General features: G+C 39.1%; 1 protein-coding gene across 5 annotated transcripts in view; it reads right to left on the bottom strand.

Annotated features, from left to right (window-relative positions):
- Nucleotides 1-24,737, bottom strand: part of ZMYND11 (zinc finger MYND-type containing 11) — a 103,324-nt gene that overhangs the window by 60,499 nt on the left and 18,088 nt on the right. For 4 of the 5 annotated variants that reach the window (XM_021385384.1, XM_021385387.1, XM_021385386.1 and 1 more), the window contains exon 2: nt 738-872. In XM_021385384.1, the coding sequence (XP_021241059.1) occupies nt 738-853 (116 nt within the window). In that variant the 5' untranslated portion in view covers nt 854-872. Of the gene's footprint in view, nt 1-737; nt 873-5,073; nt 5,173-24,737 lie in introns of all 5 variants that reach the window. The other variant, XM_021385385.1, reaches the window with a different exon arrangement.

Here is a 24,737-nt window from a genome sequence, read left to right as displayed (position 1 = left end):
GCAAATGTGACGTATATGTTGGCCTGGAAATGCAGACAAAGCAGAGAGGCACAAAACCTCTCTCAGTTTTTATTACAGTGGCTAGTGCAAGTTATTCTAAAAGCTATTTTAATATTTCAGACATTTCGAACAGTGCAAGCTCAACAGAATAAACAATATATATATTTCTCTGTGTATACAGAACCTAACACACCTTGAAGAATATTTTAATATTAACAACAGTATTAGCCATAGGTGTAATCCTCTCATGTCTTCTTTAATACCATCCTATGCCCATCTCAACTAATATGGCTCAGGCAACCAAGGAGATTGATTTCAGACTTACCTTTTTATCTTTGCTTTCTAGAAAAGGACGCTCCAATGACTTAGAGCCTTTCCTTAAAGAATTAGATTACTTACATATTTTATAGCCATTTTCTCTAAACTTTTAAACCTACTTCTCTTTTGACCAAGCTAGCAAGAATAACACAATAAACTCAATTCAAGTACTATAAAGATTGAATATTTCCTACAAATGCTTATACCAAGCAAATACAAGGTGAATAATATCTCAACTCAGTAGATTAAATCTCACTATAGGATCTTCAGGTACTCAATTATAATTAGATAATTAGTAACTCAGCAGTTGATGCAGCTTTTTCACAGTCTCTCATAATGTTTAATGTCTCTGTTTCTCAGAGCTTTTAATATCATCAGCCTTCCCCCTCATTAAGATTAGTTTGGAATGGACCACTTACTTTGTGATACGGTCAATGTTAGCAATTTGCTTCTGATTCCGGATTATTTCTATTGCTGCCCAAAGATGCTGGATAGCCTTTGTATCTGCCTGTCGTCTCTTCGTTAAGCGTGCCATGACCTGTTTACTTGGTCAGCTGCAACCAATAAAATAAAAAATATATATATTAATGAATTATAAAATAGATTACATTATCTTGCAATAAGTAAAATTACACAAAAAATCTGTTAACCTACAGCAATTCAATTTGTATACAGCATAATATTTTCTTATGCTTAAAGAGCAATAAAAACCAAAAATACGTAGTACATACCACATCTCAGAAAGACAAAAGGCAATCAGTAAAAACTATAAAATCAATAGTAAATAATCTAATTTATCAAATTGGCTATGAAAAGACAGTTCACGTTTCGGTTCCACAAAATTTGGTAAAAAGCAGGAGTCACCCAAAACTGAAGAGTTTGCAAATCTCCCCATTTCCCAAAACCCCTAAAAAGGGTGAGCATGAAATACATCACCCTTTGTAAGAATGAATTCTGACACAGAAAAAAAGCTGTGACCACTGTTCAGATTACAATCTAGTTCTCAGATTTTTATTTTCAGATTTTTATCACTTAAAACAATTTCTAAAAATCTATTACATGCACAGAAACTAGAAATATATTTTCATGGATGAGAAATATTAAAAAAAAAATACTTTGGAGCAATTCCATTTTTTTTAAACATCCCAAAACCCAACAGGACCAAAGTGCTTCTGATGGCTTTTAACCATCTAACCAACCCTGAATGGGAACATAATGAGCATCTGGCTTTGTTTACAAATTTTCCAAAAGCTCAAGGCAGTGAGTACAGATAAGCCATAAATCGCCTACAGCTCTACTACAGGCAATGGAATCTCTTTCTAAAAGCTTAACGATGCATTTTGATCACTAAATAACTTTCTTCCAGTGTTACCACTTTCTGAATGAAAAAAAAAACCTGATTTATGACTGCTACCAACATCTATAATTTATTTGAGAGCTCTGTCCTCAAAATGAACTCTGTGCTATGCATGCAGATACTTGAAACTAGCAGAATATTAACTTTGTTAACCTAAAATAAGACAAAAAATGCAAAATTATGACACCATCTGTGCAATGTTAACGATGGAAATTTAAGTATTCAAAATTTCCCTCCTGTAAAATTCACAAAAACTAAACAGATCTGAGTATCCTATCAGTTGTGGAAATGTAGTTTCCAAATCCATGGGACAAACATGAGCTTGCATAAAAGAACTGTCAAGCTTCAGTTCTGGTGTTAGCTCAGCACCACTCACACACTCTACAGATGTAATGAAATAAAGTACAACACACTACTATTGGGGGAATAAAAGTACAACACACTATTATTGGGGGAGTAAGTGCAGTACTATGTACTTCATTTCAAAAAAAAAAAAAAAAAGAAGAAGAAAAAAAGAAAGAAAAAAGAAAAGAAAAAAGGCTGATGTGAAGCGGTATATGTATGTCCAGCTGCAATTGTGTGCAAGGCACCTCTGGCTCCTGGAGGCACCAGGGAAGAGCTGAAGTGCACAGGGCTCTTGCAGACATGGAGTGGTCCCATCAGCCCGACACTTCTGCTTTAGAAATCTTTTCCCTCTGGGATTTAAAGCAAGGGCAATGGGATGCACCTCCCAGAAAAAGAAAGGCCAGGAATACATTTTTGAGGGAATGATAAAAGAAAATATGACAGAAATACAGCCAAGAGTGACAGCTAGTAGATACCATCACCTAAGAATGATTCAGACAAAGTCTCTGTTGGGAATAATAGGAAAAGATCCTTCATCCCTGTGAGCTACTCTGCATTCAGAGTACCTCACATTACTGAATGTGAGGACATTAAAAGTGAGAAAATCCTCCTAATTTGTAACAGAAACATATGATTAATTGTACAATTTAATTCTTAAGGAAAACAGATCTGTAAAATACAAAACAGGATTTGACACTAGCAATAAAAAGGATAGCTCTACTAACTTAAAGGAAGCATAAAACTTCTTGTTTAATGCAGAACTGACTAAAAGTGAAACTGTTCCTTATATTCTAGCTGTCCCCTAAGAATCCGCTTTAAAAGCTGGTAGCCAGGATGGCAGTCAACAGGCCTGACACCAAGCTCATACAGCATCATGGCTCCCACCTGTATCTCCTGGCAGGAGAAGAACCCCATGCCCAAGGGAAAAGGAGAACAAAGGATCGATGTAGTTAAAGGTTTCTAAGGCAGAGACACTGCAGAGCTGCACCCAAGATGGCTGACAGAGGGGGAAGAAATGCATTGCAAAGGCCCTATGAGCTCCACTGAAGATATTCTATCTTCAAAGAACATATGAGAGCTGCTGTGAAAGTAATGCCTCCTATGTGATGATGTTGGCCCATGATGTCAGAGGCAGATGTTGGTCAGCAGCAGCAGAGGCTGAACCTTCCCACCAACATTGGGTTAAATGCTGCTGCTGTTGACAGATGGCAGCAGAGGGGCTGTCTGACAGAACGGCGTCTGACATGGAAGTGCACATGAAGCAAAGGTGGGGAATTGAATTTCTCCATGCAGAAAAAATTGTACCCAGTGACACTATCAACGTCTGGTCAATGTTTATGGAGAGCAAAGAGTGGGTGTAAGCACAGCGAGGCAGGGGGTGGTGTGTTTCAGCAGTGACGATAGTGGGTCTCCTCCACTGGTGCAGATTTTTAAGAGTGCAGCATGCAGGCTCTCATTCATTGCTGGTGAAAATGCACAGCTCACAGTGGTGATTATGTTGAAAAGCAGTATTTTGTGCCTGGGAATTCGCTCTTTCAAATAGTGTTATTGTGCTCTTTGTATCTGTTGTAGTTTCCATGGCAAAAAAAAATATGAGGCTTTAGTTTCAGAGAGGACTATGAACACATTTCATTTATATATCTCTGCTTTACTATTTAAGGGCACTTTTGTGAAACACAGAATTGATATCCCACTACTGAAATAATGGTTCTTACAGAACATGCTTATAAAAATATGAAAACAAACATTTTTTTCCAAAAAATCCTGACTACATTAACATTATTTTCATCTTTTGACTGCAGAGTATAAAATAAATACATAAAGCCTTTTGCATTAAAGAAAAAGATGAAAAGATTGTAGTATATTTCTTCCTATTTTTTGCATTGTCACTCCTCCCCATGGTAAAACTAACCACAGCAGCACTCTCCCTGCATTTCTGCAAATATTTAAGCAGTTTCCTACATTATTACAAAGCCTGAGAAATAACCTGTCAGACTGCTGTTTATAAAATGCTGTGTAGCACTACTTCCCAGCAACAGAAAAGGCTCCAAATGCTCCAACATACACAACTGCCTCATACAAATGACTTGAAGTTCAATGGGAGACATATTAGATTCTTAAATCTACATTTATCGCCATTGATTATTTGCTTACAAGTGGGTGCACAGATGCACACAAGAGAACAAGCATACATTTCCAGTGCAAGTGTGTGTACAAATCTATGTCTTAGAGCTTAAGTTCTCAAAGAGGTTGATTCATCCATGCAGTGTTTTAAAGAAGTTTGAATTCCAATGATGCTCTAAAACTATAAAAATGAAATGTATATTTACACAGAAATTCTTGAAGACGTTTCTTATCCTCATCTTTTGTTACAGCTTTCTTTCAGTATTGTTGAAAGAAAAACTAAAAGCTGAAGCAAACATTAATTTTCCAGTGGTGATTCGTGAGCCAATGTGTTTTTTTTAGCAATGGTATTCCCTGTCCATATGAAAACATTTTTACACCATTTCTGTAGTGTTCCGCTAACAAGCTTACAGTAGCATGCAGTTTCCTAGGGAAAAGTTGAAAAACAAAAGATTGCTAAAAATCTACGAATTTATATCAGCAGGACATTTCTCAGGTTTTGCAGGCATCCTTGGGACCTGGTGATGATAAGGATTCTCCTTATAAAGGAAGTTTTGTGTGCCTGACATGCCAGTTCACACCCTTAGATCACACACAACAGGGCCCAAAGCAAGTCATTTATCTTCTCCATTTTCAACTCCCCTGCTGTTTCTCAGTGTAATCTGAGTAAGGTTTTACTATCTTTTAATTCCCTCTTGAATGTGCTCTTTCAAAAAGTACACCTCTTAATTGTACACAACATTTCTCAAGAGCTAACTATTACACATGTTTCTCACTAATCAGGAAGGGTGAACAGGCAGGCTCAGCAAACTGCTCTTTATCTTGTAGTACAGACAGCACTGGTTATCTTCTCAAGCTGGGCAAAGCCCCTAGCAAAGTGTGCATTGCCATGCAGTGGCAACGCTAGAGCAGTGGCAAATGAGACTTACTGTCAAAACAGCAGTGCTCCAAGTCGTTAGACACGCACTCGGCCAAATCAAATGCTCTACAGCTGTCTGTTGCAGTAGAGGTGGATATGGAAATCTGCACTGCAAGTGAAAACAAAATAAACAAAAATCACCTTGCAGCACGTCTAGAGATTTAGCCTAAGGAACCTCCTGACCTGCAGTTTGTGTCCAATTTAGCAGATACCACTGGACTCTATGTTTAGCTGGAAACTTCCTACGCAGAGAAACAACAGAAAGGTAGGTAGATCTTCAGCTTTAGCTGATAAATACTATCGCCCAAGCAAAATGTGACGCCTCTGAAAATTTTAACTAATGAATTGGACTTTGCACTGAAGCAGACGGCGCTGCAGTTGGGTGCTGCCGCTCTGATGGGAGCTGCTAATTAGGAGCTGACAAGTAGTAGCTTGTTAAATCTCCTGCTTGTAGCTCACTACAAGCAAGGCTACCTGTGGCGTTCATCCCCTTCAGTGCAAAGCCAAACAGGTTAAACTTCATCCTTGCTATGAGCTACCATTTGGCTGAGATTTGGTATGCAGTTAATTGCAATGGAAAGACAGTTTAAGGAGTTGATCCTTGCCACTGCTCAGCTGCTAGCTTCTGCCTTTCAGCACAGCATCCCTGGAGCTCGCTATTATTTCATCAATGCTACATAGTGAAAAAATTTTAGGCACTACAGGAGGAAGAAGCTAGGCTCAACCCTAGGTTTTTTGTGTCTTTCCTGCTGTGAGACTGGTTGAGTTTGGGCGGCTATGAAACCTAGATGCAGACTTAACTACATATGCACTTTATAATGTGATGGTCTCTAGTATTTCTTAAAGGCTAACTTTTTATAGTAAGTATAAAACCATATGTATCAGCGGTACAAGTAGTTCCAAATGTTTAGTGCTTTGTTCTTGCATTAAGTAGGAGTTTCCTCTTAAAGTCCAGATCACAAATTTGGAAGTTGATATAGAGCTGGGGGCCACTGGACTTTATACAGATTTCTATAGTGCTCTGAAGTTCTATAAGTTTATAGTTTACAATTAAAATACATCTTTCATCACCAGTTTAGTGGCAGAGTAAACATTTCAGTCTTTCCTTCCTAGAACAACTGAGAGCAAAAGTTCATCTTTATTGTATTTCAGTAAGTATCGTTCACTGAGACTAAGGCATATGATACTTGAATTTTTCAGCTCAGACATTCTGAATCATCAGCGTTCAAATAGTTGAACTCTCTTTTCAAACCAAACGTGGACTTTCTTGTTTACTTAACTAACCCTGCTAAGGGAACCTGACACAAATGTTGAAGCAGTGAGGCCTCCATCCCACAAAGAAAACTTCTAAGAAAGTACAAGAGCAAGTCAGCATAAACAGAGTAGAACAAAACCTGGGGTGAAGCAGCGACAGCTGCTCAGGAAGAGTAATAATCATGCACTCCAACCAAAGGCTGTCAAAGTCATTTTGTATGCTACCTAATAGAAACATACGAACAAGACTAAAATGTAATCCTGCATTGTACTATCCCTCAAGCCAACCCCAGCCTGGAATTTCACACAAAATAGTGAATGCTGTCCTAAAAACTGGAAGGAGATGGTTGTTTGTTCCCACCTGACAGAATTCACTGAACAGAATTTTATCTAGCAATATAAGTTTGAAGAGAAGAACACAACTGCCAAAGAAAGCAAAGTATTCAAAACAAAGAGCCCAGGTTCTTACTAGCAGTGTAGCTAGAAACTTTCAGGGGTGTGTAGGTAAGCTGAAGCACATCACATATTTCCTCCTAAATATCTGTCTCAATACAATTTTCATGTGCCCTGATTCCACGTTTGTCTTTTAAAATAAACAGTATTTTGTTTTAAATTTCAGATTTTCACTATGTATTAAATACATGGTAATATTCTTTTTACAGTTGGTAACAAAAATAACAGTTAAACAGAAATATCAAAACAAGAACGACGCAAATTTTTGTTTGCACGAAAAACATACCACCACTGAAAATGAACGTACTGTTAATGCACTCGGCAAATTTCTGAATTAATGCAATTTCAGTTAAAAACCAGCATAGTGCGGTTTGGCTAAGGTTTATTTAACAAAACTAAGCTACACTAAACAAAGAGTTTTCACAATGGAACTTGCACTAGTATAACTCCTTTTCAAAATACAGCTTGTTAAAAGTGATGCAACTTTCTCATGAAAGTAAGCTTCAGCTGCTGTAGTTACAAAGCCCCTGACTTGCATCAGATTAATGTTTATAAATATCTAAGGTGTGGGAGGCAAAGGGATGAGGCCAGACTCTTTTCAGCGGTGCATGGCGACAGGACAAGGGGAAATGGCCACAAACTGAAGCACAGGAAGTTCTGCACAAATGTGCGATGGAACTTCTTCACAGTGTGGGTGATGGAGCACTGGAACAGGCTGCCCAGAGGTTGTGGAGTCTCCTTCTCCAGAGACGTACAAGACCCGCCTGGACGCCTGCCTGTGCAGCCTGGTCTAGGGAGCCAGCTTTGCAGGGGGGTTGGACTCGATGATCTCTAGAGGTCCCTTCCAGCCCCTACAATTCTGTGATTCTGTGATTTCCAAGATGAGGATATGTGTACCAGTTGTACACTCAAAGGCTGTTCTCCAGAAGACTGCTCATCTTTCTTTCCTCACAGAAGTTTTCTATACAAAAGACAATTGTACCCAACTAACTTCAACATCCCTAGATAATAGATGGTTCATACAAAGTGATGACAACATTCCTTCTCCACTATCATGCTTAAAAAATAAAGAGTATGCTTCAAACTTACTTACTTTAAGAGTAATCAGAAATAACATGTTCTACCACAGACAAAGAGCAAGAAGGGGGTCAGTTACAAAAGCTTAGGTGACACGCATGGGACGGGGTCTGAGCCCACACTGCATGCTAACAGGGGCTTTCTGCAGTTTGACTACACTCACTATCCAATTCTTCAGTTTTCAAAGCAGCCTAAAGCTAAAACAGAGAAAATTTCTCCTGAAGAATCCATATAAGGAGTTAATGCTTAAAGAGCAGAGCTATTTCCCCGTGTAGACAAGCCCTTGGTAAATAGATACTTCCTGTCCACTCGCCTGGCTGTAGCCAGCAGAGATGATTAATGCAGCTATGCATCCTGACAGGCTCTAACATTCACTTGGTGGTAAAAGGGGGAAAACCATGGCCAAAGAAGGCTGATGCTGAGGGCTGGAACTTTCTTTTGGATGCTAAAACAGATTTCACTTTGATTCTGCAACCATCTCTACTAAAACTGAGAGGTGGAAGACATATTAGAAAATGCTCAGAAGTGTGAGAAGAGCAGCTCTTCCTCCAAAAGCAATCTTTTGATGATCATCTTCCTTTCTGTTCTAAAAGCTAAGGAGCTTGGTTATTCTGTGAGCCTCATCTGTACTGATGCAACACATTTTCCCCCTGAGTAAGTATAGTATAATAGATGAGGTATGATAGCATAAATAAATAAGTGATCTTTCATAGTATATTCCCAGGAGAGGTAATTCTACACTAAGTTAGTTTCACACTAATAGAAGAAGACACACATTTTGCAGGTTAAAGAATTAGCAATATATGGAAAAGAGCTAAATCATGAAAAAATGTAAATTTTTTTCAGATTATGTAAGATATATGGTAAAATAAAGAGTGGATGCTCACTTCTTGCAGAGATAATGTTTCGAATTGCTGTTTTTTCTTCTGCTCTCTTTCTTTGAACTACACATAAATGACATTATCCTTAAAGTACAAATTGGGATTCTGCTGCTAGAAGCATGACTTAACTCTAAGATGTTCGTAAAAACTATTCTGCCACCAAGCTGCATTTTTATTGACAAAAGGCAGCTGAATCAATTTTTGTTGCCCCTTAACAAAATAGAAGACTGTCTGAACTTGTTTCTTTCCAAGTTATTCTCTTTGGCCTCTCCCACTCCATATATATAAAAGCACAACTACACAGCCTCTAAAACCAGAAGTCAGAGCATTAGGCAGGCACAAGCACTTTCCTCCAGAAGTGAGGCCACGAGCAACACCAGCCCAAAGGAAACTCTCTTGTCAGCAGTCATCTCAGGGAAAGCTGATACTAAATAAAGAAAATAAGTGCCATTCGGAACAACTAAGGCTTCCAACTTCAAGCCCAAAATGTCAGGGCTCACCAGATCTGGAAACCTGCTGAAATACACTCAGAACTTACAGAGTTAAAGGGCATTGATCTGTAATGCAGGTAAGATGAGCCAAAGATAAACAGCGCCAAACTTACAGGCTTTTACAGCTTTAATCAAAAGAAACTTTAAGACAGGGAAAGGATCAAATTGTAAAATCTGAGCTTTCGATACTGCTTCTGAAATTCAAGGTGAATGTGAGACTGAATGGAACTGAAAGTTTCATGCAATGCTCCTGTGGCTGTGGGACAGTTCATCAAAATGAGATCAACAGAAAGAATAATATATTGTAGAACTGGTAGCCTTTCCCCACGTACTCACCTCACTTGTTTTCTTCTGTTTTTTTTCAGAGAGTGTATTTTTATCTTGGCCATAAACACCTAGTTTAAAAGTATCCTCTGAAGTATATTTACCAAATGTGTTCTGTCCTTCATACACACTACTCAAAGTCTAATTATACTAATTATGCACATATCGATACAGCCTTTCTCTCATCCTGCTCCAAACCAAGTCTAACGTCATTCCTTAGTGAAGCCTTAATCCCTATCCATTTCAAAGATCCATTTTGATTCTTTTTTCCACTGCTTTTTTTTTTTTTTTTTTTTTATATAAATTTAAAAGCAGGTAATTTATTTTGTGCGTACATACTTACTTCACGTTGCCCTCAACTTTTCCCCCCAAACTGTTCATGTCCAGACAAGGATGAAGCCTGCCCTGAGGACAATTTACAGACATGTGAGAACAGTCTTCAAGAAACTGATGTACAGTTCCACATAACAGGATTCATAAATAAACAAATCCTTAATGGAAAACAGCTGAATATAATCAGGACCCTTTTCTTTTTATCTTTGCTTCAATAGTTGATAAATGAAAAGTGGGAAAATGACCAAAAGGAAGTTTTGAAAAACAAAAGAGAAAAGAGAAACTTAAAAGACAAGAAACGATTTGAAGAAATAAAGATCTACCAAAGAAACTGGTCTGGTGATGAACGTATGTCAAACCTTGGATATTGCCGGTTTCTCAGCAAACCCAGATAACAGCTGACATCAAGAAAGCTTTGTCCGACCATTACAAGGTTCCTTCCTACAGAGTTGCTTAAGGGGCAGAAGGGAGGGCAGAAGGAATACACCCCTTCATTTTCTAACCAGCTTTTGGCGTGGCTGATGGCATGGGAGATGATGTCAAGTAGACTTTTCTACTCTAGAAATTTCCTCCCAAGACATGCTGTCTTAGACTGTAGTCTTGAATTTGTTGAGCAGTTTCCTTCAAAGTTACCTGCAACATTGGGACTACTAATGTGATCTCTTCTGATACATTTTGACTACCTATGACTTTCAGATGCTTCCAACTGGTATTTCTCATCTTCTCTTACCTGAAGCCAACTTACAACATATGTCTTTATTATTTAATGCTGAGAATTCTTCTCAAGGCTCTTTCAGGACCAGCTGGGGGTGAATTAAATTATGCACTTTTTTGTTACAGAAAATCCATTTCACTTCATCGTGATTCTCACATTTTATATCTGCTCCACATTACTTGCACAGGAAACTTATTACTTTAACCAATGGCTTGGTATTCTATTCACAATCGAGTCCATGGTGTGTGCAGGAGCTAGAGGCCAGAGAGACAGGAGTGCTCTGCAGGATTAGGATACCTCTCACTTGCAACGCTATAATCTGCATCTCCTTTTGCAAGTGCATCTGAAACCTATTTCTTCAAGCACTGATGATGATGGCAATGGTACAGAGCAGATTACAAAGGCCCTTTAGGGAGGAAATTGCTTCCTGAACACTTAAGAGCTCTTCCTGCTACACCATTATGTAGGACTGAGGTTTATTAAAGGCAACAGGACCACACTGTTCTTTTCTCCACCACTTCCCTCAGGCACAGAAACATAGGATTAATAATTTTGTCAGCAGACGCAGGGCTTCATTTTCAGATTATTTCAGTGCCAACATCTGGCTGGTCTGTGACTTTACTCCTTTAACCTCAATGCAGAGGAATAAGCCAGAGCTCTGACACAGAGACTTAACCCTACAGGGTGATGGAAACTAAGGGAAACACAGGAAAAGACTGAAGAGTGTGCCATTCTTGTGTCTACCAACCCACGGTAAAGCCCAGAAAAATTAACTAATTCTTCCATCAGTCTAACAGAAGATATCATCCATGAAGAATAGCTCCTACTCTGATTTCTGTGAAAATTTCTTCTCCACAATACAAAAAAAAAAAAAAAGCAAGAGTATTACAATGTTCTAGTGTTATAACACGGGGCAAGTCTTCCAGTCAGCATCTTCTTTTTACACTCAGGCAGAAGGCACGGAGCCTGCTGTGCTGTCAGAGCACCGGCCCAGTGCCGCTCCAGCTGTGCTGCTTGAAGCTGAAAGAGGTACTTAGCTGCTGGACACTGCCCCAGCACTGCAGGTCATGGTCTGACACTTTGTGACTGTCCTCAGCTACTCCCTGTTCTACAGAACCAAGCACATGGTGGTAGGAAGGTTAATTTGTTCATGGTTGAGTTTTTGAAGCTGGATGACCAGATTCCTTTACTGCAGATGGTTTCTCCTTAGCTACATCCTTGCAGGGATGTAATGTTTATTCTCACCTAAGTCAAATCCGTTAATAAAGAAAACAAAATATAATTTTGGGCAGACTTCATAGTAACAGTGATTTCCTTACAGACTTACAAATGCATTTCATTTAATGTGCTCACCTGCTAAGATTAATTCTAAAGTTTAGAGTGTGCTTGGACCCTATTTCAATTTCATTTGTTCATGCCTGTTTCATAAAGGCTTAATTTAATTGCTCATCCTGCTTGTTTTATTACGACATGACTTAAAGCCATACTGTGAGGGCTTCTTTTACTTTTAGGAGCAAAGTTTAATTGTTTTAGTGATAATGAGGCCCCAACAGGTGCCCATCATCTAAGTGACCAGGGTATTCTTTTATCATATACCACAAAATCTGAGAAGTTTTCCACTGCTTTCACCTCCACCAACAGAGATAGAGCGCATTGCTTTATCTGATGATATGCTGAAATAAGAAGAGAATCCTGCACTGGTCACTTGAAAGTGAAGCAAGAGAAGAAAGAGTTAAGTGTATCTAATTGTTTTAGGTTAGTCTTTCCAGGTGGAGATGTTCTGACTTTGACCAACTTTTTCTGTTTAAGACTGTCTGTTATTCTATTCTATGACATGAAATTTCCTACCAAAACTGGATTTAAAATCGCCAACAACAGAAAAATCTCCTTTTGGGGCAGACTTCAGGCCGCTGCCCCCACCACGGCCACCCTCCATTCAAAGCACTGGTTTGAACTGACCACAGCCGACTTCCCCGTGAGTCTAGCAGCAGGGCTGTCACAGGGACACCATCCTGTCTTCGTTAGAGCTTGTGCTATTTCTGCAGCCTTTGGGTGTAACTGTTTGTGTGCTAAAAAGCCACCGATATTCACGTCACTCTCTGGACTGCAGCTTCTGAGTTTATGACAGATGGGAAACCAACAGAGGAGTTAAAATCCTGCGAGTCCACACACAGCTTACAGCCAGTAGCCATCTGGCTGGGGAATCTACATAATACCACAAGAAGATGACAAAAAAAAAAAAAGAAAGAAAGAAAGAAAGAAAAAACGCAGTTACATTTGCACTTCCATTTCTCTTCCACTTCTTTGTGCTTCCTGTTTTGAATAGATTTAATGACTGCATTACAAACAGTCTTTCATCTACTTCCCATAGATTAAATAGCTAGAATACTTTCTCACTAGCACTTTCTACATAGAAATATAAATTCAGTATTAAGCAAAAAGTCCAATACATGACACGTCTGTTCTAGGTAACAGCCAACCAGGCAGTATTTAACAGAAGCAGAAGTGTTTGAGGAGAGAGCACCAAATAGAAAGCACCAAAACAACCTCACTCAGCAGTGCTGCCAGTTGCTCTATAAAAAAATTTGAGGCAGAAGTTATAAAGCAGGGCCCCAAAGTATAATTGCTTAGGAAAAAATGTGGCCAGCAAAAGTTACCAAACCTGTTCAGAGAAGAAAGCCGTGATTTATCCCCAAACATGCTGGGAAGGCTGAAAATCTGGTTTTCAAATGTAAAAGCATAAACTTCACTAAAGCTCACGTTTGCATAGCAGCATCTCCTTCTATAAAGACAGCAAAAACTGAAATACAAGAAAAAAAAACCAACAAAACAAAACACCAACATTTTCCCCCTCAACTTGCTGCAGTGCTCAGAGAGGTGTTTGCAGCCCACAACTATATGCTTGCTGGGGTAACAGCTCTATGAAAACAGCAGTTTTCTGATGGAAAGAAAGACCAAGAATTCTTTTCCCTGTGTTCTGTGTTGCAAAAGCGAGCGCATATTAAGCAACTCGAGAACAGGAAATAACACTGACAAACAAACCGATATTTTTTCCATAGCTTGATCGCTCAGAGGAGCGCGTTTGAAACTTCATCTCCCTAAATCAAGAAATGTTTATTCTACTTTTGGCAAGGCTGCTGAATGCTTGTGTATTGCTCCCAATCCAAAGGTTTTATGATCCTTCCAGTGAAGCTGATAGTCACTACAGAATAGGGAAGAACACTGAAAGGATATTATTTTTAACAAAGCTCTCTCTCTAGAAAAATTCTGCTTTATTGCTAGCAATATGATGTGTAGAAATGCACCGGCCCTATCTGACACGTGCACGGGAATCTCTTTCCCATCTCTTCCCCTGACCTGGAGTCTCCAATACCATAGGGGTAGCTGCCGAAGGACAACTGCATAGACACTGTCAATCTGTCTCTCACCCTACAGCAAATCCATTATTTTTTTAATGTAACATCCAACATAAGGGAGAGGATGAAAAAAAAAAAAAGATTAAGTGCAGACATCTATGTGTGAGCTAATCACTCCACGCTCCCTTCACCCTTGACATGGTCTACCCAGTGCAACAATTCATCTTGGTGCAGAGCAGACACCGCATATGGGTCAGATGAATTAAGCCCTAAAATTAACCATTTCTCTCCATGGCAGATAAAGCGAGATTAGGATGAGCAGTGCGTACGTTCTGAGTTAAATCACACAGCCTCGCTCAGAAAGGCCCCGCTTTCACCACTGCTTGTGCTCACCTAGCTTAAAGTCCTGCTGGAAACTGAATTTCTCACATCTCAGCTAAGGGCTGCAGCCACCACATTATTGTTTGTGGTGCTTTTCCTGCTACTTTGCCTTTTTTGATGAAAAATTTCATCGATATGTTTCCACATGGGCATCTTCGAATAACTGAAGATGTCTTATTTACCCCATCTGTTTAAAGTCAAGAAATGCAGTTGTGTTTTTCATTCAGAAAGGCTTAAATAACTGTATTTGTTATTTCTGAGGAAAAATATGAATGGATAAATTTCAATTATAGACCTAGTAATATTGTTATGATTCTAGAAAAAGGCAACTGATTAATAGCAATGTCTGATATATACATTATTCAAATTGAAAATTAGAATATATTTTGAATTAATTATTTCTTGACAAATGGAGTTTTTAATTAAGAAAAAAAATTGCAGTGCAAGAGATTTTTTCATTTTTCTTACAAGAAGGGTAATTTTTATAAATGCAGTTATCTAGCCAGGCAAAATGAAACTGCAAAAAGCAGAGCTACAGAATTTTCTCCAGCGTTTTACAGGAATACCTGGATCCAGTAGAAACTGAGCCAAGAAAGAAGACGAGTATCTGTGCTGACTTTAGGGGGGCCCTTCTCTAACTCTGTGGACTTCAACCCAAATGCTGCAGCACTGCTGAAGTCACCCCCGTGACTGTCTCAGCACGCAGCCCATCGAATTTATTCAGCCAGTCCTGAATTCTATATGCACGTCCTGTGACTACCTCCAAGCAGTTTAAGAAGTGCAATAAAAAGAAGCTGCAATCGTATAAGTAATGGAAAACTTTAATACTGATGTCTCTGTCTTTAACAATTTGAACATCTCCCGTTATTCATGAGGGTTTCTTCAGTTTGACCTTGACTTTTATGGAGCTCACAGAAATGTACAAAATGTAAAACAGATCAGAAAAAAAGCTGAAAACGCAGGTACAAGCTTCCTTCCATAGAAGCGGGTGAGCAGCACAGCAAGGAGAGCCAGCCCTGGCACGGACCTGGTCCCTACACAGAGTCCCCTTTAGAGAGGGCGCGGGGAAAGCACGTTGAGTCATTTAGGATCAGTCCAACACTGTGATCCCAACCTTCAACCTGGAAGCCTTTGTCTCTTTCTCTGATTTATTTGGAGGAAACATTACTTTGTTCTATCTGTTAAAACATGTTACTTTCCCAACATGCTAAAGAAAGAGTATCTAAATTCCTACCTAAAGGTTTCACTCTCAAATGATGAGCTCAAGTTCCATACAACTCTGCATGTACTCCTCACAGGTCCTGCTGCTTGGAAATGCAGGGTTCGGGGTTTTTTTTCCACCAACTACAACCAATTGACAAAATACAGAGTTGAGCTAAATCCCAAAGCAGCATGTAAAACCAATTTGGTGCTCCCGCAGCCGGCAGCAGCCCCACGTCACCGGGCTCTTTTGTTTGAGAGCAGGCTGGTGTAACTCAGCAGCACAGCCAAGCAGAGCCGGGCAGCGCTCCGCGACAGCCCTTGATATATGGTGAAATACAAAGGCTGTATCCTCTCCCTAACGATTGCTGGTAGTAATGCTTCAAATAAATTAGACGCTACAAATACCCACAATGAACCTTGCTAATTGCAGAAGGCTTTGCAGGTGACAGAGAGGAATGAGGGCTTTTCAGATGTTCTCAGGTAATGCGCTTATGTCTTAAATCATGAGATTTGATTACCTGTCTCTAAGCATGCTTTGCTGCCACTGTTATTAGCTTTTATATTATGAAGCCCTTTTTGAAAATTGAACCACTATATTTAACTGCATGACCTCCACAGTGAAGTCTACAGGCCAAATGCACGCTGTCTGAAAACAGTATTTATACCTCATAAAATTACACGCGACTCTTAAAATATCTGATTTCTTGATCTTGTTTTATAAAGCTGGAAAAGAAGGAGAAAAACACCATCTGATCGTTGTGCCTCGCATTTCACATCACTATGCATCCCAGAACAGCATTTAAAAAGAAAACAAGCGAAGATGAAAACATCCCAACCACGTCACAGAGAGGACCTGTTCACAGAAATCACTGGAAAAGACCGCTAAGACCATCTAGTCCAACCACCTCTCTGCTATTTAGTAGTCCTACATTTTATACGACTTCAACATTTCCAAAGTTCAGATTTTAAAGGCCTAAACCGTTGGCTCTTTGTCTCTGCTTCGGCTCCTGTGCTGTCCCTGCGCCTGCCAGCTGCAGCCAGACTTCCTGACCCACCACGTTAATCCAAGCCCTGCCACCAGGGCTGCGCAGGAATGAAAAGCAGCTCCAGAGATCCTTTTCCCTTCAGCTATTCTCTTAAAGAGTTATGGATTTTTCCCTGCTCTTTGGAGACATCTGTGTGAAATTACCCACACAACAGTAATCCTAACAAAACCCAAGGTTTATTAAAACAAAGAGAAACTGGAATTAAAACAAAATAAATTGTTTGCTTAACATAGCTGATTTTACAATTCTCATAAGTTAAATTAGATAAGGCATAAACCAGATAAGCTCAACTTCAGATAAAAAAAGAAAAAAAAAAATGAATCCTGCAGTTTATCCTTTGAAATTAAATATCTTCTCTGACCACAGCAGCCAGCCTGTCAGTGCTGCCTGGCGACCAACAATTCCCCTTTTTTGTCTCCCACAGATACGCCCAATAAGTCCCGGTTCAGGTTTCCTAAACGCTTCTCTGAAGACAAAAAATGGGCTTTGGTAAACAGTTACAGCCTCCATCTCCGAGGAGTTACACCACCGAGGAAACGCACACCCTTAATTGTGATCTATGGCTGCCTTTCCAAGGTTTATGGCCCAGCTCAAACATTACCTTTCACTAACCAGCGTGGCTGGCTGTCGAGGATTTGGCTACACCCACGGGCAAACCCCTCCTACAGCTGCTCCTTTTCTTTCCACTTGTCACAGACTATGAATTACAGACAACGGGTAAGGCTCTCTGTCACAATCAGCTGTGTCTCAGAACAAGTCCAATGGACGTTTAAAAAATAAAATCAGTCTCGTCTGATGTCTCAAATGACAGATTGTTCTTTCTTGCTGCCTTTACAGGTTTTAGGTCTCACATATACATAGTTTTTGCTTCAGTACTCTGTGTCATTTAGCGGGTGGTATTCCCCAGAAAGGAGAGGAATGCTGCTCTTGGAAAGCTGCAACAAAAACTGGTCTGCAATAGAAACTTTCATCAGCTTATAACGCAAATAGCAAGCTTGCTCCTTCCTGCATGCAAGCACGCATGCAAGCGCACTAGCAAAAAAAACTGCCTAGATAAGCAGGGCTTCTCTCTGCTAAGCAAATAAAGGTGAACTAAAGCAGTCCCATAGAATATCCTTATGCTGGGACAGACAAACGTGCAGGTGTATGGGAGGAATGAGGAGAGCTGATCACACCAGCACCCTGCACAGTTAATCCAGCACAGCTTTCCTGATCAGCCCTTCATTCTTCATCCTCTTGAGTTTGAAAAAAAACAAAATCTAGACAACGGCACAAAAGTGATGGAGCTATTCTTGAAGATCTACTAACCATATCCACGTAGGCTTGTCTGATGTGATACAATCCAGTGCTAAGCCAGGACTACAGTAAGCAGGTATGGAAAAGAAATAGCCATAACTCAAAAGGACATTCCTCTAGGACAGCATTAGACTGTGACTCTCAGAGCAGTAACTATGTCACTTGTCATTTTTTGCTCTAGCAGGATGTCTGAAGAAATACTTCAGCAGCAGGAATACAGGGTGCAGCTGCACTTCAGTTCCCTAAAGCCAAAAGCAAATGAACTGTGATCTGAGATCTGTTCAACAGAATGTTACAGTCACTTTTTTGGTTATGAAATCTACATAGGACAGTCTTTCCAAGTTCCAGATCAAGTTAATTGAATTCATTACAGCAGCACATAGAGTTACTCAAACATTCAATTAAAATAATCTTGCAGAACTGCATTTCAGTTGTATCACCACTCTGATGAACTCCAAAGCAAAACATAAAATAAAGGTCAAACTGTAAAGAACACTACAGAACAAGTTAATACCCATGAAAAACGAGCGCAAGAAAAACAAAACTATTCCCCTGTGAAAAATGGAAGCAGAGGATGTGAGAAGGGATGCCATTTCTCTCCTTTACTGCTGTTCTTCTAACAAGAGAAAAGTCAAAGAAGAGGAACTACATTGCTATGGGTAATTTTACTTTTTTTTAGTTTGTTTGACGTTTTCTTATGAGAAAATCATTTTGTAGTTGAGAGAAGGTAAGAATTCCTTCTTAAAAAAAAAAAAAAAAAAACAGAAAAAAACTTCATGTCTTTATGCTTTAGTAATCTCTCTTCTAATCCATTCTGTATCATTGAATAGACTTCAAAAACCAATTAATCCAAAGACAATTATTCTCAACTGTTCTCCATAGAGAAATAAAAATGTATTGGAACCCAGCTAACATACAAAGTTTTCCTTAAAAGAATCAATTACTTAAAGATTCTTTCAAAATTATTTCAGATGCACATATTGATAGTATCAATAAAAGTTAACCAATCTGACCTAAAGATCTCCATTAGATTCCTTTCAAACTTTTCTTAATTCTGTAGAATTCCTGCACACATTTGAGATGAGTCCAAGATTCCACCTCTGCTTTCTATTATTTTTGAAGGTATGTATGTTGAGATGGCATGCCTCTACCTGTGAGGAGAAGGGAACAGGCCCTCATTGTTTTTACAGGGAAAAAAATGTAATACATCAGCCATAAATCAGCGTGGTGCTTTGAGAAGCATCCATGAAAAATCAACCTTGATATAAAATTTGAATTATTCAGAAATACATTAATTTTAGTGCCTGACCTTCTGGCTACCAATGCAGCAGAATACAATTAGCCCTCTGCTGTATGTATAATGTATATTCAAACAGTTTTTTGGGGACTGCATGATACATGAAACGATACAAGGGAATCCTTTGAAGTACTGCACAATAATGAAACACTGGAAAATACTATCTGACATGTTTGCACACAAATACACTGCAAAGCTGAGCTAAAAACAGCATCAGGATAGATTTCCTCTACAGGTGGTAAATTTGAACAAAATTTATTTTCCCTACATTAAAAAAAATTCAACAGAATGGCAAAAGTGTGTTAACAAGGTGATGTTTTATAATCAAAGCTTGACTTCAGTGAAGACAGATTATTTTAAAACTCATTAAAATGCTACAGTTAGAAAAGTAGACAAACCTGCAATAGCTATTTATGACTAGAGGTGGATCCTGGTGCAGTGGGAGTTGAGGCCACATTTCAGGGGTATGGAGTTATGAACTGACATTTCTAAACATGCTGAGATTTCAAAAAAATACTTCAGTGACTCAATCAACTGATTGCCAAATATGCAACACAAAGTGACTAACGGTTGTGTATGTGCATCTATGACTTGTAGAAGTATTTATGGATTGCTGCAGGATGACCAACAGATGTACACCTCAAAACACATACTCACAGAGTCTCTGACTTCGTGTTTACAAGTATTTACCTGATTTAAAAAAAGAACCTTTAAAGATTTGCATTATAAAGGTGGATAAAGAATTGGTAGGTTGGTCATAGCCAGAGGGTTGTCACCAGCAGCTCTATGTCCAGGTGGAGGCAGGTGAAGAGTGCCGTCCCACAGGGGTCAGGTTTGGGACTCGTGCTCTTTATCACTGCTCTAGACAGTGGGAGTGAGTGTACCCTCAGCAAGTTTGCTGATGACACTAAGCTGAATGGTGCAGTTGATACAATAGAAGGGATGCCACCCAGAGGGACCTGGACACCCTTGAAAACTGGGCCCACGTGAAGCTAATGAGGTTCAACATGACCAAGTTGTGTCCTAGACGGCTGCACTCTCCTAGAGTCAGAAACCTGCTGTGTGCATGCCTCGTTTATCCACAATATGCAAAAGATTAAGATGATACTAGGTAAGAAAATTGACCTTCCCCATTTATAGAAGTTTTTTATAGAAGTTTGTACTTTATAGAACTTTATAGAAGTTGCTTTGCAAGTACAAATATGTTCAACACCACGCAGTTGTCCATTGGTTTGCATCTGGCATTTGATTTCTCCTCATAACTGAGTGATAATGTATTAAAATTAACAGTATTCAATTTTATTTTTAAAGAATAAATTAAGCAAAAATTCTTATAAAACATATCTATCTATAAAAAGGTACACATTCCAGTTTTGAGAAAAGAATTTGGATGAGGAAAATTAGGTGCTACATGTTTCTGATATATTATGCTTCCAGTGACTTTCAGTTCTGATGAAAACTGGCACCACTCATTTTTTTTTAATTACTAACACAAAGCTCTGGATTAGTTAAAAAGCTTATCCACTAGCACTTGGATGTCTACTTCAAATAAATTGTTCAGGGCAAAAACTGCCATTCATAACATTTTAAGCACAAAGAGTAACAGTTCTCTTGACCGCACAGTCAGAGAGCAGCACCGCAAGCGTAGTGCTGTTGCTTCTGTTCACACCTGCACCAAAGAGGGCATGCCCAAACCATTCTGAGAGGGAAAGAGATGCTCTTGAGATACCTACCATCACACTAAAGCATTAAGACAGATGTGAAAAGAAAAGCTCTCATCCTGGTGAAGGAAGTGCTTTGACAGTGACACGGTGGGACACGGAGAGCACTCCATGGGACGGGGCATGCAAAATGCTTCCGTTGGCGGCAGCCTGGCAAGAAGCCAGCATCCTCAAGAAGCCAGTGGTGATGAGATGGTAACAGTAGCCACCAACAGGTAGAAACTGGCAAAAGAAACGTTTCACAGGATGACTCAGTACAAGCTAATTCCATGACAAAACATCATCCAGCACCACTCTACCTGGCACCTCACATCCGCAAGCCAATTCTACCACAAAATCCCACAATTCAAACCATAATTGGATGCATTTGGCCAAATACATTGTACTAGTCTTGTATAGGATGCTGAGTAAACTGAGTTACAAAGCATTATCCAAACCTCAGAGCAACACTTCATTTCTGAAGTTCAAAGACAACCTTTTGCAAAGAAACACTAAGACTCAATGACCAAGTAAACTGTTTCTTCTAGCCTAGTTTTTAGCATCCTAAAGAAGTTGGAAATTTTGTTAGATGACCTGAAGAACTTTGTAACACTGGACATATATCAAGCCCACAACGTAAAGCAGGGGAAATTAAGCCTTTGAAAGGTCAAGTGGCTTGCCTGAGATCAGAGCAGAGAGAAATTTCCCAGCTCAACCTCTCCTCCTGTTCTTCCCTTGCTTCACTGCAAAGGATCAGATGCAATTCCACATCAGAGCTTTACCCAAACTGCAGTAACAGAAATTATTTTAAAAGGCTGCATGAGGGAAAAAAAAAAATCACAAGTTCTGGAATGAATTCTAAATGATTTGATTTTAAGAAAAGTAGAGTTTCGGTTCCATCCTCAGCTTCTGTTACATGCTCTCTTCTAAGAATTCAGAAACTCATTTAAAAATAACAAAGATGAAGAAATACTATTTTCAGAACAGGAGCAAATCAGGTGGATTGATATACAAAAAAAAAAAACATTAGACATTTCACATTTCATCACAGGTGACAGCCCTTAAGCCTCCCATGTGACGACGGTCAACAGCCCCTGCGAATAAGATAAAAGATAAAAAGAAAGATCAAAAAGAAAGCTACTGAACAAGTTTGCTTCTATTGTTACAAGATTTGGGGTCAGTAAATATAAATCAAATACAAATGTCCAGCACTGACAAGAAAAGAAATTATATTTGGTATCTATACATTAATGTATTCCAGTAAACCAGGCTAAGGAACAAATCCAGTCATAATTCAGCTCAGAATTGCACAGAACCACACTATTACATTTCTACACTATGTGAAGAACAAAACAAGTTTAAGAAATACCAGTTCTTCAAATGATATCAAAAGCAAAATCACTGCAAACTCCTATGGCAACATTACTAATTTATCATTGTTACAGCTTAAGAATGCAGCCACATCACATCAATTGCTTCTCCCTCATGCAATATCTTTGAATTGCCCAATCTGAAAAAAGTATCCAAAGTGCCTAATAAAGAGACTTTGCACTTTTATAGCAGAGGTGGTAGTAGATGATGAAACAATAACCATCGTGACACGAAGGATTATACGTATTCTGCATTGGACTTATTTCTATGATAAACACACAACTGCACAGAAAATTGAGGCACTTATTTTTTTCTCTTGAAGAAAAAAAAAGTCTGCTTGGTATCAGGTATCTAGCTGCAAGATTGGTTGTTTTTTTTTTAGTAATTCTGAAAGGGACTGAAGCAGACTGTAGCAGCTAAAATTTAACTCCCGCTATGAAATGCCTTCCAAAATGATTGTGATGCTGCAAGCGCACATCTACTTTAAGCCAGATAAAGACATTCAGAATCTTCCACAACCACCACATTATCACTATAAAAACCTGCACACAAAATTCTGCTTTCCCTTTCCTAAATCTCATCCTACAGAGGAGTACTGGACCGAACGCATTTTTTCTCTAGGAATATTTTAAAAAGTCAGATTTCTCTTCTACTCCATTAGGTATTTTTCTGGAAATCTTTATTTTCAAAAAACAAACAAACAAACAAACAAACAAAAAAAACCAAAGAAGCAAACACAGGAAAGAGCACTTAATTTTCTTCAGGTAATCTCTCACACAGAGGCAATTTCTGTACCCTTCAGCTTTTTATGCCTGTAACTGCTCACTGCTGTCCTACGTGGTCACACTTCTGTGTACTCCTCTGGTGACTTCAGCTACCGCAGCCCCTTTCCCACACCAAGAGGCCCTTCAGTTGCCCAGCTGATTTGCTGTACATTTTCAAGGGTTATAGGCCACCTCCCTGACATCCTCCCATTCCTCTCTGTATCTCGTTTCCTGCAATCGTGGGAAAAGGACACAGAGCGTTTCATCTCATGTTCTTGGTGGTCCTCATTTCCTCTTATTTTTGTGTTTCATACACAGGCGGTAGGGATATAGGAAAGGGTCAGAAAAGTCCTTCCTCAGGCAGCAGCAGCTTAAGCTTCATTTGTCAGCATTTGAAAGAGGCCGAAGTTTTTCGTAGTATCAATGAATACATTAAAAACGTTGTATTTTAAATCACCCAAAAACTGCTATGAATGTTTAAGTGCACACAGTGAACACGAAAACGCTAATTACAAGGAATGAAAAATAAACCGACTTGTGTTTTCAGTTGCTCACAGTTAGCAGCCAGAAAAGAAAAAGCAACAGAAGTACATAATAGAAGCAAATTCGATTATTTAAAACTGCTATTATCCGGTGACTTAGTTGCTGTTTCATACGTGCTTCATGAGGAAATATGGAAATTAATTATATTGCCTCCATTTTATCAATTTATTTTTTTTAAAATCACTGCTTTTAGTAATTTACAATTGTAGATAAAAGTTTTTGGTTTTTTTCCCCTCTGTATCTACCTTTTCTTATGTTTTTCTTCAGAAAAGGAAGAGACAAAAATCCACACAACTATTTTTTGAGAAAGAATTAAAGACTGCCTGACCGGATAAACACTGGAAGAATCCACTAGAAGTCCAAGCAACAGAAAAGCTGAGCTGTAGAAAGGCTGGGCATGCTATTTTGGTACTAAGCCTCCTGTCTCTCATGCCAGTCCTACCTGTTTTAAGCAGAAATGACAATGCATGGCTGGCTGCTGACAGCCAGCTTGAACAGCGCAGCAAATACATTTGCTGAAGAAGGTCTGTCCCGCAGGTATGTCAAAGCTGAGTTCTTGGCAGTGCTACAGACCTACTGTGACACCAGGAAAGCGTCTTAACTTCACTTTTAAAAAGTTATCATAGCTGTATTTTTAGCAGTTTATAAGTTGCCTTCATTTTCTAAGATGGAAAAAAAAAAATCCACCTTATATTCAGATGATGATGGTCATTCTTGAAATTTGGGTATTAGGACTCTATGACTGAAAACTGAAGAAGGCATTCCTGTTTAACATCAATTCTGTTCAGTACTGCCCAAAAAAGAAATATAAGAGGGTGTTCCCAATGCATGGCTCTTGTTTTATAGGACAAGTCCTTTCTGTACTGACATTCATCAACTGGCCTGTAAAAAATGCAACATTCAGTTCTCTAAAAGGAGGACAATTCCAGATGCTATAGCAGTGAGCAGTCTCAGTGAGAGTCTCAGCTCACGGATGACAAGAGAACTTCTGATGTCATGGCAAATAGTAAAGAATGGACTGCATGCAAACATAAGCTGAAACATGCTTCCGTCTTCCCAGAGCTGACTTACACGTTCACCCTCAATGAAGAAACTGCACAGGAGTGCTGGTAAGGGAATTGCTAGCAAGACTTTCTTGTCTCTTGCTGAAGATTTTAAGGAAGATTTCTCTCTTGAGGAAGATGATGTT

This window comes from Numida meleagris, chromosome 2 (assembly GCF_002078875.1).
Source record: "Numida meleagris isolate 19003 breed g44 Domestic line chromosome 2, NumMel1.0, whole genome shotgun sequence".
Classification (NCBI taxonomy): Eukaryota; Metazoa; Chordata; class Aves; order Galliformes; family Numididae; genus Numida; species Numida meleagris.
Note: the sequence above shows the minus strand (reverse complement) of the source record. Positions and strands in the feature narration are given on the sequence as shown.